General features: G+C 32.7%; 1 protein-coding gene across 8 annotated transcripts in view; it reads right to left on the bottom strand.

Moving 5' to 3' along the window:
• The window catches only part of BIRC6 (baculoviral IAP repeat containing 6), a 297131-nt gene that overhangs the window by 23744 nt on the left and 257523 nt on the right, over nucleotides 1–15864 (bottom strand). For all 8 annotated transcript variants that reach the window (XM_074288148.1, XM_074288151.1, XM_074288146.1 and 5 more), the window contains 3 exons: nucleotides 11786–12003; nucleotides 7790–7951; nucleotides 4423–4500 (listed from right to left, as the gene is read on the bottom strand). In XM_074288148.1, coding sequence (XP_074144249.1) covers nucleotides 4423–4500; nucleotides 7790–7951; nucleotides 11786–12003 — 458 coding nt within the window. The remainder of the gene's footprint in view (nucleotides 1–4422; nucleotides 4501–7789; nucleotides 7952–11785; nucleotides 12004–15864) is intronic.

Genomic DNA, 15864 nt, shown 5'->3' with positions numbered 1-15864 from the left:
TAAATTGTAGTATATGAATGTTATGGAATATTATTGTTCTATAAGAAATGATCAGCAGAATGAATATGGAGAGGCTTGGAGAGACATACATGAACTGATGTTTAGTGAAAAGAACAGAACCAGGAGATTATACACTTCCACAACAATGATGATCAATTCTGATGGAAGTGGCTCTCTTCAACAATGAGAAGATCCTAATCAGTTTCACCTCATTGATAATGAACAGAACCAGCTACATCCAGAGAAAGAACACTGGGAAATGAATATGGACCACAACATAACATTTCCACTCTTTCTGCTATTGTTTGCTTGCATTTTTGTTTTTTCTTCTCAGGTTATTTTCTTTTTAAATCTGATCTTTCTTTTGCAGCAAGATTACTGTATAAATATGTATGTATATATTGTATTTAACATATACTTTAACATATTTAACATGTATGGGATTACCTGCCATCTAGGGGAGAGGGTGGAGGGAAGAAGGGGAAAAGTGGAAACAGAAGTTTTTGCAAGGATCAATGTTGAAAAATTACCCATGCATGTATTTTGTATATAAAAAGCTATAATAAAAGAAAAAAATTTTTTTAAAGAGATAGAACTTTAGCTGGAACTTTCAGGAAGTTAGGAAGCAGAGATAAAGAGCAAGTAAGTTACATTCATGGGACATAGATAGGATAATGCATGAAGGTGAAAAGGAAGGGGAGAAGTAAGGAAAACTGAGTCACTGGAATATATATTATATTAAAAGAAGTAAAAGTGTGAGAAGATTAGAAAGAAAGGAAAGGGTAAGTTTATTTTTTTTCTAAATCATATTTTATTTTTTCTAAACACATGTGAAGATAGATTTCAACATTTTTCTTTGTAAGATTTTGTGTTCCAAATTTTTTCTCCATCTCTCCCTACCTCCCCCTTCTACCTTTCCCCAATACAGGAAGCAATTTGATATGATTTATACATGTATAATCTTTTAAAGCATATTTCCATATATGTCATGTTGTGCAAGATAAATCAGACCAAAAGGGAGGGAAAACTGAGAAAGAAAAACAAACAAAACAAAACAAAAAGCAGTGAAAATACTATATGCTTCCATCCATATTCAGTCTCTATAGTTCTCTCTCTGAATGCGGAAGGCTTTTTCCATCACAAGTCTATTGGAATTGTGTTGGATCAGGACATTGCTGAGAAGAACCAATTCACAGTTGGTCACATAATCTGTTACTATGTACAATGTTCTCTTGGTTTTGCTCACTTTACTCAGCATAAGTTCATGTAAGTCTAGGTTTTTCTGAAATCAGCCTGCTAATCCTTTCTTATAGGAAAATTGTATTACATCACATTCATTGACCATAGTTTTGTTCAGTCATTCCCCAATTAAAGAACATAAAGGGTAAGTTTAAAAGACAGAATATTTTAGGTTTGACCCTAAAGTTAAGAGGGAAACAACCAGTAGAGTTTATTGAATAGGAGAATGATATAGTTAGACTTTTCCTTTAGGATGATTTACAACTGATCTTTAGTATTAGCACTTTACATATTTCCACATTTACCTATTCAATAAAATTAGTGATCCCAAAATAAATACTTGTAGTGAGCAGTGAAAAATTTGAGTTGCTCTACGCACATATTCCCAACTGATGTCAAACAAAATGATACTCTGACTTCATTTCAGGTTTCATAGTGTAAAAAAAAAAAATGATTCTCCCCCATCTACTTAGTACCACTTTTTAAAAATTTTTGTGCCTTTTGTTGGTGATTTTGCTGTATAAAATGAACCTCAAGCATTGTGCTAAAGTGTTCTCTAATGTGCATAAAACAGCAATGTTTGCTGAACTTGTTTGTTAGATGAGTTTATTAAGGCATGAATTACAATGCTGTAGGCTATTTTTTTTTTAACTTTACTAATGGTAATATATTACCCAAAGTACAACTGACCCAGAGAACTAAAAATAGCATTATAAAATAATGAGTATTCATGATTCTATATATTATTAATGGATTATCAATTTTAAATAAAACAATATAATTATATAAGATATAATTTTTATTTTCTTAAGGAAATTAGCCTTTGTTTAGAAAGTTAGAGAATTTCTTACTCTTAAATCAAACCTTTCTATGAGATGACTAAAATGGAAAGCCTTAATGTTATTTTCTTGCACTATTGTATTTGTTAAATAGAAGAAAAAAAAAGTGATTCTGTAAAGTGGTTTAAAGTTGATAATAGCTTTTAAATGTACATAGCTATTAATTTATAGCAAGAATATCTTGTTCTCAATAATGCTAAGATGTTACCTTAACTGCCATAACAAAGTGATCCATTCTTTTTTAAAAAACAGCTAAGAGATTATTATAGCTATTTATACTCTTTAGTATAAACATTTTGCTGTAACATGATTATGTGCCTATTGTTTGAGTTATCTCCTAACCATCATCTTATATTCAAGCTACTTTAGAACACAAAAAATGCTAGCAAAGTTATATACTCGCATACTGGATATGTCATAGCATACCTGAAACCTAGTTAGTGTGTGACAGAAACAGAGAGTAAGAGACACAGAGCCTGTAAGGGATATATCTTAGAAGATATTTCTTCTAACCTCCACATCATATGGATGAAGAAACTGAGTTTTACACAGATTAAGAAACTTGCCCAAGGATAAAAAAAATAAGCATAACAGGTAAGATTTGAATTTAAATCCTTTGATTGCAGAACCAATGTTGTTTCTGTATGATCAAAGATCATTTTTATTCACTTCAGTATTTTGAAGAGAATATAAGGAAGCTATATAAACACAATGGAGATTGTGGCCTATAAACAGGGCTTCAGGAAAAGGATTCATACATTTTTCAGGGCAGAATTAATACACTAAATGACTTTAGGACTCAAGTGACTGTGATTATTTCATTTCTGCAATATTAATATAATAAAGCCCTTGGGAATGATTGGAATGAGTCCATCTTGTTTCCACTAGTAGTAATGATGGTAACTCTAAACACTGTTAACCTTAACACACATAACAGAAGACCACTTCCTGGGAATATTATCTTATCAGTAAGACTAAAGTTTGCTCAACCTTAAGAATACAGGTGCAATAGATATATTTTTGCCCAAAAAGTAACCTTTTAGACCAAAGCACCCTCATTATCCGACATTCAGATTTATGATACTTCCTGTGTTCCTATCATACTGTTGCTGATATAGATGTAACTTGTATTCAAATTTATTCTCAACTAAGACTATGTCTAATTCTCTTGACCCTGCTCTTACTTCCTTTCTCTTCTCTGAACTGTAAATAGCACCCTTTCATTTGCAGCCTGCTGCTAGATCATTCTGATAACCCCATTTTTGCCTTTTCTAAACTCCTAGTATCTACAAAAACTTTATGAATTTTTCAGATTTTGAACTCTTAGAGAAGCAAAGCTGTACAGGGAAGATATTAGCTAACTTAAGTCTAGAGCTTCACAAAAAAAAAAAAAAAATCAAACTCAATTTGTTTTAACTAAATTGAAACAATTTTTATGCAATTACTAAATTATTAAGTGCAAAAAACATTTTTATATAAAGAAATATGTGATTAATGAGTAATGTGCTCATACTATATCATTATTGATGATATTGTGCAAAAAAAAAAAAAATTCCGACAACAAAGCAAGATATTATGTATTAATGATTCATCTTTTAAGCAGATGATCCTTCAAATGACAGATTTAACAAAGAGTGTAGATGAAAAATAAATGACCCAAGAGACCAGGTGTTTGCCCCTGTTCAGCTATAACTTGGACAAGTCTTATGAGTTTCCTAATCTGCAAAATTAGGCTTGTTAAAGTTAGATGATTGCAGAGGAAAGAACACTGGATCCAGAATCTTGTTTGAATTCAGGACTCTTTTCTTTACTCCCTTAATGCTCTGAGCCTTAATTTCCCCATATAACAAAATGAGAAGAATAGACTAGATATCTTAAATACTTGTAGTTCTTAAAGCCTATAATCCCGCTGACAAAATGATTTCTAAAGGCCCTTTCATTTTGGAAATTTTATTCTATATTCTATTTAAGAATACAACTAAGGAAAAAACCCAGATCTTATAATAATCAGCCATCTATAGCACTTGAAAGTTAAAAAAGTGATTTATATTAATAGGGAGGGTTTTAAAAACATGTAACATACTGCTGTAATTATTTTCTAACTATAAGAATAATTTATTTTTTTCAGTTTTGAGGTAATTAGAGAGAATTCAAAAGGAACTAGGATAAAAACACTGAAATCTCAACAAATCTGAAATTTTGTTTTGAACTTTAAAAAAAAGATCCAGACTCTTCAAAAAGTAAAATCAAAGAAAAGCAAAAGAATCAACATATTTTCTCCTCATAAGATCACCATTTTATAGCCATTTATAACTAACAAAGTGAGAAAGAAAAATTTCCTTACTTGTAAAAAGCTTGATGTCTGAGGATTCCATTTCTCTTCTGGTCTTCCATGCCATGTATTTAAAATGCTTAAACAAACCTGAAGAGAGACAAAGCTTTAATGGCAAAATTGCAAGTTGAAAGATATGAATAAAAACTCTTAATGCTAAGATAAATATGACAAACTTAAATCAATTTTATCTTATCCTAACGCTTAAGGATAATGAGGATGTGGAAAGGATGGGCATTTTCAGACATGACAATAGGCATAGCATTACAATTTTTTTTAAATGGAAAATGAGTATCTTTTGAAGAAATATTCTTGGAGGACAGAGAATTCTTTTAGGACAGGAGATTAAGGAGGAGGAAAAAAGGGAACAGTTATGTGGCTCTGTGGTATTTTTGAAGAAGATGAAATTTCCATGGTGAGTGAAAAAGGCAGGCAAAAATGCATAAACAAGCATATCATAGATATGGAGCTGAAAGGGACCTTGGAGTCTAAACCTATCATAGAGAAGAAAACTGAAGCTCTGGGAAATTAAAGTAATACATAAATAAGAAAAACATGATATGAACTCATTTAGAGAAATAAAGACTACTCAATAGGTATGTGTTCATAATAATACTATACCTGGAAAAAAAATCCAGAATAAAGACTACAAGATTTTGATAACTTAAAACTCAGAATATTGTGGAAAGTTTATGATACAATTAGGCATTTGGAGAATTTGAGGATGTCTGCTACTCAAAAGAAAAATAGGAACAAAGTAAAAATTACTTTTTTAAAAGGCAAAATAGTTAAATGTGTGACAATCATTAATGTATTCAATTATAACCTCATGTTATAATTGGAAGACAAACTCAGAGTAGGCTGATATGAAACAAAAAGATATTAGTCTTCTAACACAAAGAAGTCAATGTAAGATTTATCACTTACATATTCCTGTAATACTATTTCAGCATGGGAGAAAATTATTTAGCCACAAATTTAATATTATTAAACAATAAGCTGTCTGTTTGTAATTGTTTATAGTTTTTAAAATTATATAGCTACAGTCTAACTGAATTTCTCAAACTCTCTCATATCATTAGAGCTTGAATTCTCATTTTTATTACAGTGAAATTAATATATAAAAAAGTTAAATGATCTGGTCCATGCAACTTAGCTAATTAGTCATGAAATTGTTATAAGAAATCTGGTGGGCCTTATTCTTTTAATCATTACACATCACAAGGAAATAATTCCTTTTTTTTTCATATAGGTATACATAGTCTGATGAATACATATGTAATCTCTGATCCAGGAACAACTGTGTGCAAGTTACTTCTCTTACTGCACAAGTCATCTTGCCTCTAAGTTCCCTAGGCAAATTCTAAGACTTTTGAACTGTAGAAAAGGTAATAGTTTTCTTATCTGGGTATTCCCTAAATCAGCTAAAAAATCAAAGGTCTTCTGCCTTAATTCTATAACTATCTTGGTGTCAACTATTTTTATGCTGCAGATCAGAATCAGTTTTTTAGCACAATATTTATAGATTTAACTTAAAAGAAAACTTTTCTTCTCCAAAAGAAGAAGAGAATTATGCTTGCCTTCAAAAGTAAAACAACTTAAATTGATAGAAAATATCAGTTCTCCAACTCAGTTCCAATAGAGCAGTAATGAACTGAACCAGCTACACTCAGCGAAAGAACTCTGGGACTATGAACCACTACATAGAATTTCCAATCCCTCTAATTTTGTCTGGATTTCCTTCAAAGGCTAAATGTACACTATTTCAAAGTCTGATTCTTTTTGTTCAGCAAAACAGCTGTTTGGACATGTATGCATATATTGTATTGAATTTATACATATATATATATTTATTGTATAAGTATATTATATAAGTATATATGATTATATATATATATTTATATAAATATACTTATTTATATACAAATATATATTTGAATATAATTTATATAACTTATTTAACATGTATTGGTCGACTTGCCATCAGGGAGGGGGGAGAGGGGGAGAAGGAGGGGAAAAATTGGAACAAATGGTTTGGCAATTGTCAATGTTGTAAAATTACCCATGCAAATATCTGGTAAATAAAAACTATTAAAAAAAAAAAAAAAAAGAAAAGAAAAGAAAATACTGGTTCCCAGACCAACAACCTTGAAGTCAAAAGGACTTGAGTTCACATCTGGACACAAACACTTAGTATTTCGTAGATATGACCCTGGAAAGGTCACTCAATGGGAGGGAGGCAGGGGAGGGAGGGAGGGAGGCAGGGGAGGGAGGGAGGGAGGCAGGGAAGGAGGGAAGGAAGGAGGGAGGGAGGGAGGGAGGGAAGGAGGGAAGGAAGGAAGGAAGGAAGGAAGGAAGGAAGGAAGGAAGGAAGGAAGGAAGGAAGGAAGGAAGGAAGGAAGGAAGGAAGGAAGGAAACTTGATTCTAATTTTATACCTTGTGTTACTGCCAGAAGCAAGATGTTTTAAATCATTGTTTGTTTCTTTCCTGGGAGTGGAGAGAGAAAAAGTATGGGAAGGTAGAGGACATAGAGCCTACATATTTTTAAACAAGGCACAGATACATAAACACTTTCTGAAGTATTATGCAAATTGTACCCCCTTCAAGGAAATTTGTTATATAAAGGAAAGTTTAGAGTTTAGCCTCTTAAACCACAGAAGTAAATGTGTAGTCTATATTGAAGTACCTCCTACCTTTATGATTAAAATGCTGTAATATTGTCAGCACATAGTTTATGCTGAACACAGCAAATATCACCTTATAAAAGATCTTGAGCATCTTAAACATGATTTGTATTATATCTGAAGAAAATTTTTTGTTAGAATCTAACTCTATACCTAATATGGAGAAAATAACAACAAAAGATTGAAAAAATACATATTTTATCCTTACATTTAAATTTAGGAAATATATCTAATGCAGTAAAACAAGGCCAAGGAAAATAAAGTGGGGGTACCTTGTATTGTCCTAAAGAAACTGTCTAGAAAAAAAATGAAAAGAAAAGATCAATCAAAGTGTGGTGGGGGTAGAGACAGTCATTAACTTTGGCTATTACTTGGTGGCAGGCACATCTGATACTGATATCATTAATTATTTGAAATGTAAGGCATGGGTCAAGGGAGGTTTCCTTTAAGCTGTTGTTGTAGATGGCTTCCTGAAAAGGGATACTTTATGGGGTAATTCATCAGTTTGCAAGATCATATTACTTGTGACTTTTTCATCTAGTAACTGGTACACACAGAGAAAAAAAATTCTTAATCTTTCTTGGATACTTGCTCAATATGGTAAACAAGATAACCAAAATAACGAATACATAGTACCATTACAAAAATATTTTTATACAACAACAACAACAAAAAAGATTTTTAAATACGTTACCTTGCCATCATTGTAAAGGTTTGGATTGAATCGCACACTATGGCCACCAGTTGTTTCCAAATTCACAAGTGGGGGTGAACTGGGATAGTCTTGTGGAAAATAGACATCAAATTCAAAGCAACCATTTGCATAAGGAGTATCTGCTGGGCCTGTGATTAGAACCTAATATGGGGTAGTGGGAGAAGAAAGAGAAGGAAATCATACAAAGCAGCTTAAAATATATGTTATGTTTGGATTTTTCTGTGTCAGAAATAAAAAAGAGAATCTGGTACAAAATAACGATAGTTTTCTTCAGTCAATTAACCAACTGGCATTTATTAAATAATTGGTAGTTATATACTAAGGACTGTCCAAGGTATTAGGAATATAAAAAACACAAAGTGAAAACAGTTCTTGTCCTCAAGAAGCTGACAATATAAGGGGGTAACCAAAGAGACAATCATTCAAAATAAATGATTTTTTTTTTCAGTTTTTTTTTGGGGGGGGAGGGGGTTAGGAGGAAGGCACTAATAGTTTAAAGATTCTGGTATGGCTTTAGGTGATTGATATTTGATCTTGAAGGAAAATAGTGATTCTAAGAAGTGGAAGTGAGGAGGGAATAAATTCCAGGCATGGGAGACAACAATATAAAGGCACAGAGACTAGAGACAGAATTTGGTATATAAACTGGGCCCATTTGGCAGGAACTATTGAGGTCAAGCTATGAAGAGTTATGAATGATAAACAAAAGAGTTTATATTTGGTCATAGAGGTAAAAAGGAATCTTTGTAGTATAGTTAATAAGGGAGTTACATAGATTAGAGGAGATCAATTAGAGGTTTATTGCAATCGTTGAGGAAAGAGGTGATAAAGGCCTTAAATGAAGTGGTGACTGTGAGTAGTGAGAAAGGGATGGGAAGATAAGTTGTAAACAGAAATTATAAAATCCAGATGACATGAAACTTATGAACCCAGAAGTCAGAAAGGTGGTAGTACCCTTGAAAGAAGACGGTAAGTGAGAAAAAGGGGTAATATTTTGAGATTTAAAAAAATCTATTTGCATTAGATATGTTGAATTTTAAATGCCCTATGAGACACTGGAGATGTACACTTGTAGCTCAAAACAGAAAAAAATATTAGAACACATCTGAGAGTCATTTTAATAGAGATAATAAAATCAATGGACTAACTAAGGACTCAGTCCTTATGAGCATATACAGTTAGCACAAGTAATACAGCCTAAATCAGACTTTGAAGAATTGAAAAGCTATTCTGCACCTACTTTCAGTAGAGAGTTGACAAAGAAGAGCCTATGTGATAGGTTGTGAAGCTAGAAATTGGATGCATTCAACAATCTCTAATTAGCCAACAAGTCTCTTGTACAGTCCTTTCTAACTTGGTTTCTACTAGAGCAAGGAGAACTAGGAATTGAGAGCTGCTGGGGGACATTCTGGAGTGATCATGAAACCAACAATACAGGACTGTTGTTGTTTGCTTGTGTGTTGGTTTTTTGTCCTTTTGATGTGTTTTTTCCCTTTTGATATGATTTTTTTTCCTTTATTTTTGGAAAACATGACAAATATGGAAACATGTTTAGAAGAATTGCATGTTTAATGTGTATCAGATTGCGTACTGTTGGGGGGAGGTAGAGAGGGAGAAGAATTTGGAATACAAGGATTTGCAAAGATGATTGTTAAAAACTATCTTTGCATGTATTTGAAAAAAATAAAATACTATTTTTAAAAAGTGTTAGATTTGAACCTACTCTTACTCGAGACAGAGGTGCACAGGATGTTAAGGGTAGAAGGGTGGGTTGTTCTATTTCTATTCTTAGTATAGCGCTACAATAATATTACATCATACAAGTAGAGAATTAACATCAAGAGTTAACAGAGGAGGAAAACATATAGTAATGGGAACATAAGCTGAATTAATTAGAAAAGAAGCACTGTGACCTCTTAGGGGTATTTGTAGAAATCCTGAGAGAAAGCCTGTTGCAATATCAGACAGTTCAGAGATTGACTACAAATTTATTTAATAAGGGACAAATGCTATATTTAGGTCAAGTACCACAAATATCCAATATTATACATAATACATGGTATACTTTATGCTCCTTTCTATATTGATAAACTTTGTGATAAGAGTTGATGAGCTTTTCCATAAGAGATTGTTAGGATCATTGGCTTGAATCCATCCCATGCCAATGATATACCTTGTAGCTTATGAACAAACACTGCCTTATAACCTTTGCCATTATTTAAGCCCACCCACCCACCCCACCCCAACACAAAAAAGAACACAGTTTATAAAGAGCTAAGTGTTAATAAATCATCACAAACATCACAAACCCAAACTTGGAAGGCAAATGTTTAGGAATTCAAAGATTAACCTCAGTACTTTAGAAAAATTCTATTAAAAATTCTATGACAAATGAAGGATATTTGCTAAAGGCTGTAACAATTTCTGCACCATTCAGTTTATCATTACGTAACCTCAAAACCATTGTTTCTACCACCATCACATTATTGGTCTAGAATAATTGCACTTAGGTCAATACTTTCAATGAATCCAATGCTCTTAAAAAAAAAACATTCCTGATGTCTATTTTGTAGCTTTGTTATTCTATATAGATTTTCTATTTACTTATCTTTGTAATTGTCTTTCCCTGTAGTAGCATGGAAGTTCCATTGAAAAGAAGCTGTTTTTCTCTTTCTACTCATAGTTCCTGGCATTTAGTAGACACAATAAATGTCTGGTGAACTGAATCTGACCCACTTCCCATCTTACTGAATATTCTGTGTTCACAAATCAAAACCTTCTCCTAGCATTTCTGAACTTCTTCCTTGGATCCTCACTTTAAAAAAAAAAAAAAGTTTCTTAAGGTATTTCTCAACTATTGACTCTTAGTGTTCTTCTATTTTTTCTCTATACTCTCTGTTCTGACAATTCACAAATATGGGTTAGAGTCGGGAGGGTAATGTTTACTATTTTACTTAAATGTCCCACAACTCAACAAATCCAAAAATCCATGTACCAGCAACATTTATCTGGTTTTCCATGCTTACAATTTTGACCCTTGTTCCTCTCTCACTTAACTTTTAATCCACTTTCACAGCCCTTCTGGCTCACTATTCCTACACAGAACCATTGTAGTACAGACCCTCATTACAATCTGTCTCTACTACTACAGCCTCCAAAATGAGCAAAGGATCACTCATTAGGGCTACAAGAGAAGTCAAAGATGATATTAGTTTAATATTTCATGAGTGAGATGAGAAGACTGGGGCTCATAGAAGTTAAAAGGATCTACCAAAGTCTCTAAGACTAGCAGAAGGATTCAAACTCAGGTCCTGTTACCCTAAGTTGTACATTTTTCTCACTGGGACATAATATCTCAACACTCTTCTGTCAATCTGTTGTTCATAAAGATGCCAAAGCAATCTTTATTATGCTTAGATCTAATTTTGCCAATATTCTACTTTTCACTAACTCCCTATGGCTTATGAAGAAACATTTGAAATTTCTGGCAGTCATTCAATCTTCTCTACAACAGTGGTGTCAAATCCAAATTTAGGGGCCATGCATCTAAATGAAACAATTTCTGTGGAATGCATAATGACTTAGTTTTAAAATGTGATATTAGGTACATTTTATTGCATTTTTTATTCATTTTATATTTTCCAATTAGATTTTAAAATTTCAGTTGCATTCAGAAGTATTATGGTCATGTGTACTTTCTAGCCTTATTGTATATATGCAAGAAAAGTTGGTCTCCTTTCCCTCCTTCTTTACTGAATTCCTAGTCACATTTTAATGCCTAACTCAAATTCCAAGTCATACATGAAAGTCTTTCCTGATATTTCCTGCTTGTCAAGTCACTACCAATTTCTCAACTTGGATCTCATATGCCACCTGCTAACTAAAATATTTAGTGCTCCAAATTTATAATTACATTCCCCACTTGTAACTTCTATTAAGTAATAAGGAGGAAAAAAATTAAAACATACCACATACCTTCATGATGTCAAGTCGTTCTTCATCACAGCGTACAAAGACACTGGAAGACGATGAAAGAGGAAGTGATGTTGACAGTGTCACAGCTTCTTGTGCAAGACGTCGGGCTCTTGCAGCACTGTTTGCATCACTAGCATTTTTCACTTGTGACATGTAGTGATAATTTACTTTAAAACCCAACTTCCCATCGTCATCTTCAGAAACCATTTCAAATGTATCTGGTTAAGAAGAAAAAAAACAACAGAAAAGGTGAATAGCACCATTTGTGAACCACACAAAATTATCAACTTATAGAACTTAAGGCAGTGGGAGATAGCTGTGCTTAGCTTTTTAGCTCATCTTTGTCTGTGGCTGCTGGGCCTTACATAGCTGGAGGGCTAAATGGAATCTGCTGCTGTAAACTTTGGTTTCAAAGCAAAGTCAACAGGATATGCCTTCTATTTCCCCTCTATTCTCTCTTATATGGCACAAAGGTAAGTTGGTTAAGTACAGCAACAGAAGAAATATACATATGGGTACACATGCACATTTGAAAATATAGCTAAATTTATAACAAAGAAAAAAGTTGTCTGTATCTCTAACATAGCTAAAAAGTAGCTTGTTGGATTCTGGTTGTATGATGGAAGGTTACAGCAAAGCCTTAATCGTGGAAAATTCTTTCACACTTTCTTTTACTTCTACATTTACCTATTCTATACTTTTTCTTGTGTTCATATAGTTCCTGACTTTCCCTTAGCAGATAGACTTCCAAAAATATTTTATATCGTCCACAGTTATTTTAAATGGAATTTCACTTTGTATCTCTTGCTGCTGGATTTTGTTGGTAATATATAAAAATGCTCATGATTTATGTGGATTTCTGCTGTATCCTATAAATTTACTAAAGTTGTGAATTGTTTCTAGTACATTTTTTAGTTAATTCTCTAGGGTTCCCTATGTATACCATTATATCATCTGCAAAGAGTGATAATTTGGTTTCCTCATTACCTACACTAATTACTCTTTTTCTTCTTACTGCCAAAACTAACACTACTAATACAATATTAAATAGTAATAGTGACAAGTGGGCAACCTTGTTTCACCTCTGATCTTATGGGGAATGGTTTATCCCCATTACACATGATGCTGGCAGTTGTTTTAAATAGATGCTACTGATCATTTTAAGGAAAAGCCCATTTACTTCTATACTCTCTAGTGTTTTTAATAGGAATGAGTGTTGGATTTTATCAAATGCTTTTTTCTGCATCTATTGAGATAATCATATGATTCTTTTTTTTTTTAAAGTTAGGTTACTGATAAATTCAACTATGTTAATAGTTTTCCTAATGTTGAACCAGCCTGCAATCCTGGTAAAAATCACGTATTTTTTATATATAACAGTATATTTTATATAAATGGTGTATTATCCTGGAAATAACTTTCTGTAATCTCTTTGCTAATATTTTATTTCAGATTTTGGTATCAATATTCATTAAGAAAATTGGTCTGTAATTTTCTTTCACTGTTTTCACCCTACCTGGTTTAAGTATCAGCAACATATCTGTGTCATAAAAGGAATTTGGTAGGACACCTTCTTTACCTATTTTTTTCCCCAATAGTTTGCATAGTATTGGAATTAATTGTTCTTTAAAAGTTTGGTAGAATTCATGTGTAAATACATCTGGTCACGGAGATTTTTGTTTAGGGAGATGATCAATATCTTGTTCTGTTTCTTTTTCTTAAATGGGCCTATTTAAATAATTTATTTCCTCTTGTATGAATCTGGGACAATCTATATTTTTGTAGATGTTCTTCCATTTCACTCAGATTATCAAATTTAATAACATATAGTGGGGCGGAATAACTTTATTGCTCTGATCTCCTTTTTCACTGCTGGAAAGTTCTGTTTCATTTTTGAGACCAACAATTTGATTTTCTACTTTCATTTTTCTAATCAAATTAACTAAAGGTTTATCTATTTTATTGGGATTTTTCTTCCCCATAAAACCAACTCTTAGTTTTATTTATTAATTTAATTTCTTTTTCTTACTTTAATTTCATTAATTTCCCCTTTTTTCATAATTTCAAATTTGGTATTTAATTGAGAATTTTTAATTTTTTTTCTGACTTTTTTAGTTGTAAGCCCAATTTATTGATCTTCTCTTTATTTTATACAAGTAAATATCCAATGCTTATTTGCATAAAATTTCCCCTTATAACTGCTTTGGGAGAAAGGCTGGTATTAAAAATTAGAATTTATAATGACTCTAAGAAAACCGTGAGGCTAAATCTCAGCTAAGTGAGGGCAAGAAACGGATAACAGCTGCCTCATTTGATAATGTCTTATTGCATTAGGAATCAGGGGACTTAGGCCAGTATCCAGGATATCATCCCCAGGAGAGATGGTGATTTATTAAGAAAGTGGGCAAAGAACATCCCCACTCCAATCTAACTTACTTAATTTTTTTTTTCCCCTCTGAAGTAACTAGTGTCAAGTGACTTGCCCAGAATCACACCACTAAGAAGTATTAAGTGTCTGAGATCAGACGTGAACTCAGGTCTTTTGACACCAGGGCTACTGTTCTATCCACTCCATCAACTAGCTGCCCCATACTTTCTTCATTATTAGAGCAAGGATGATTAAGAATCAGAGGGGGGAGATTTAATGGACTGACTTTTTGCCGCTTCTATCCAGAGTCCCAGTTCTAATTTCATTTGGGTGAGAGACATCCTGTTTCAGGTGACAAACTTCAAATCTATGAATGCAGTTTTCATGTCCCTCATAAGACTTCTTTCCAAGCTAAACACTCCGAGTTCATGTAATCACTCCTTATATAACTCCCTATATAACATGAACCCGAGAGCATTATTTATCTATGCTGCCATACTCTAGAAGCAAATCAGAATATGAATAAATTGAACACAGAACTACAGTTGTATTTGACTAAGATAGGAACAGTGACACTATCAATATCTTTCCATTATTTTATTACCAGTTATACTTCTTTTTGAACTTCATGTTGGACTTCCAGGACTTTTGGCAGCTCAGTAGTGCAATGGACAAAATGTGGGATCTCAAGTTAGGAAGTCCTAAGTTCAAATGAAACTTTTGATTCTTACTAGCTCTGTGACTCTGGGCAAGTCCCTTAGCCTCTATTTGCTTCCATTTAATCACCTATAAAGTGGGGATCATAATACCAAATAACTCAAAGAGTTGTGAAGATCAAAACAGACAATTGTAAAGAACTTAGCACAGTGCCTGGCATTGTAGTGAAGACTATTAAAATGCTGTCCTTATGATTACTTCAAGGCTCAGCTCAGATTATACCTTCTTGGCAAAGCCATGAGTTAATATTCCAGTTGTTGATGCTCCTTCCTGCTTCTGCAAACACAGTATTAAACTTATATGTGTATCTGTAGTATCTACTTCAATACATTGCTACCTCTCTGAAGGCCCATCTACTACAATCACAATAGTGCCTTGCACATATCAGTAAAGTGCTTGTTAAACTGGTTTATGCACTAAAGGTAGCATACAAGATGAGAAGAGTACTCATGCCACTAGTCCAATTAAATATTAAAAAAATAAATAGAAATACATTTCCAAGTTAGATAGTAATTGCTAATTCCATCTTCCACCAGAATTCTTAACCAAACCAAGAAATTAAAGGTCAAGGAAGGAAGAAAACAACTTTTCTGGTTACCTATCTTTTAGGGTCAATTTTCTTGAACTCTTCTTTTCACAATTTCTTTATCCTTTTCTCAACTAAAGCCAGAGATTTCTAAGACACTTTTACATATCTTTAAAAGAACTGTTTCTATCCCTGTTAAGTTGCTCTTTTCCTGATCATATATTCAACATTTTAGGTGTTACAATAGAACTTGAAAAATAGTATATACCTTAAAAAAAAAAAAAAAATGACCAGCTGCCAGAGACATTCCCCAATCATAATATTTTTTCTTAAAGACAGGGAATTGTTGACGGATAAAATCATGAACTATTTCAAAAAATGAAGTTTTGGTATATAGTTTATAAAAAGTTGTCTTCTCTTGCTCCATAAACTTATTATTTAAGCTGAATTCTTGGTTTCCTTATTAAT

This window comes from Sminthopsis crassicaudata, chromosome 2 (assembly GCF_048593235.1).
Source record: "Sminthopsis crassicaudata isolate SCR6 chromosome 2, ASM4859323v1, whole genome shotgun sequence".
Taxonomy (NCBI): domain Eukaryota; kingdom Metazoa; phylum Chordata; class Mammalia; order Dasyuromorphia; family Dasyuridae; genus Sminthopsis; species Sminthopsis crassicaudata.
The sequence above is the reverse complement of the archived record's forward strand: the minus strand, read 5'-3'. Positions and strand labels throughout refer to the sequence as shown.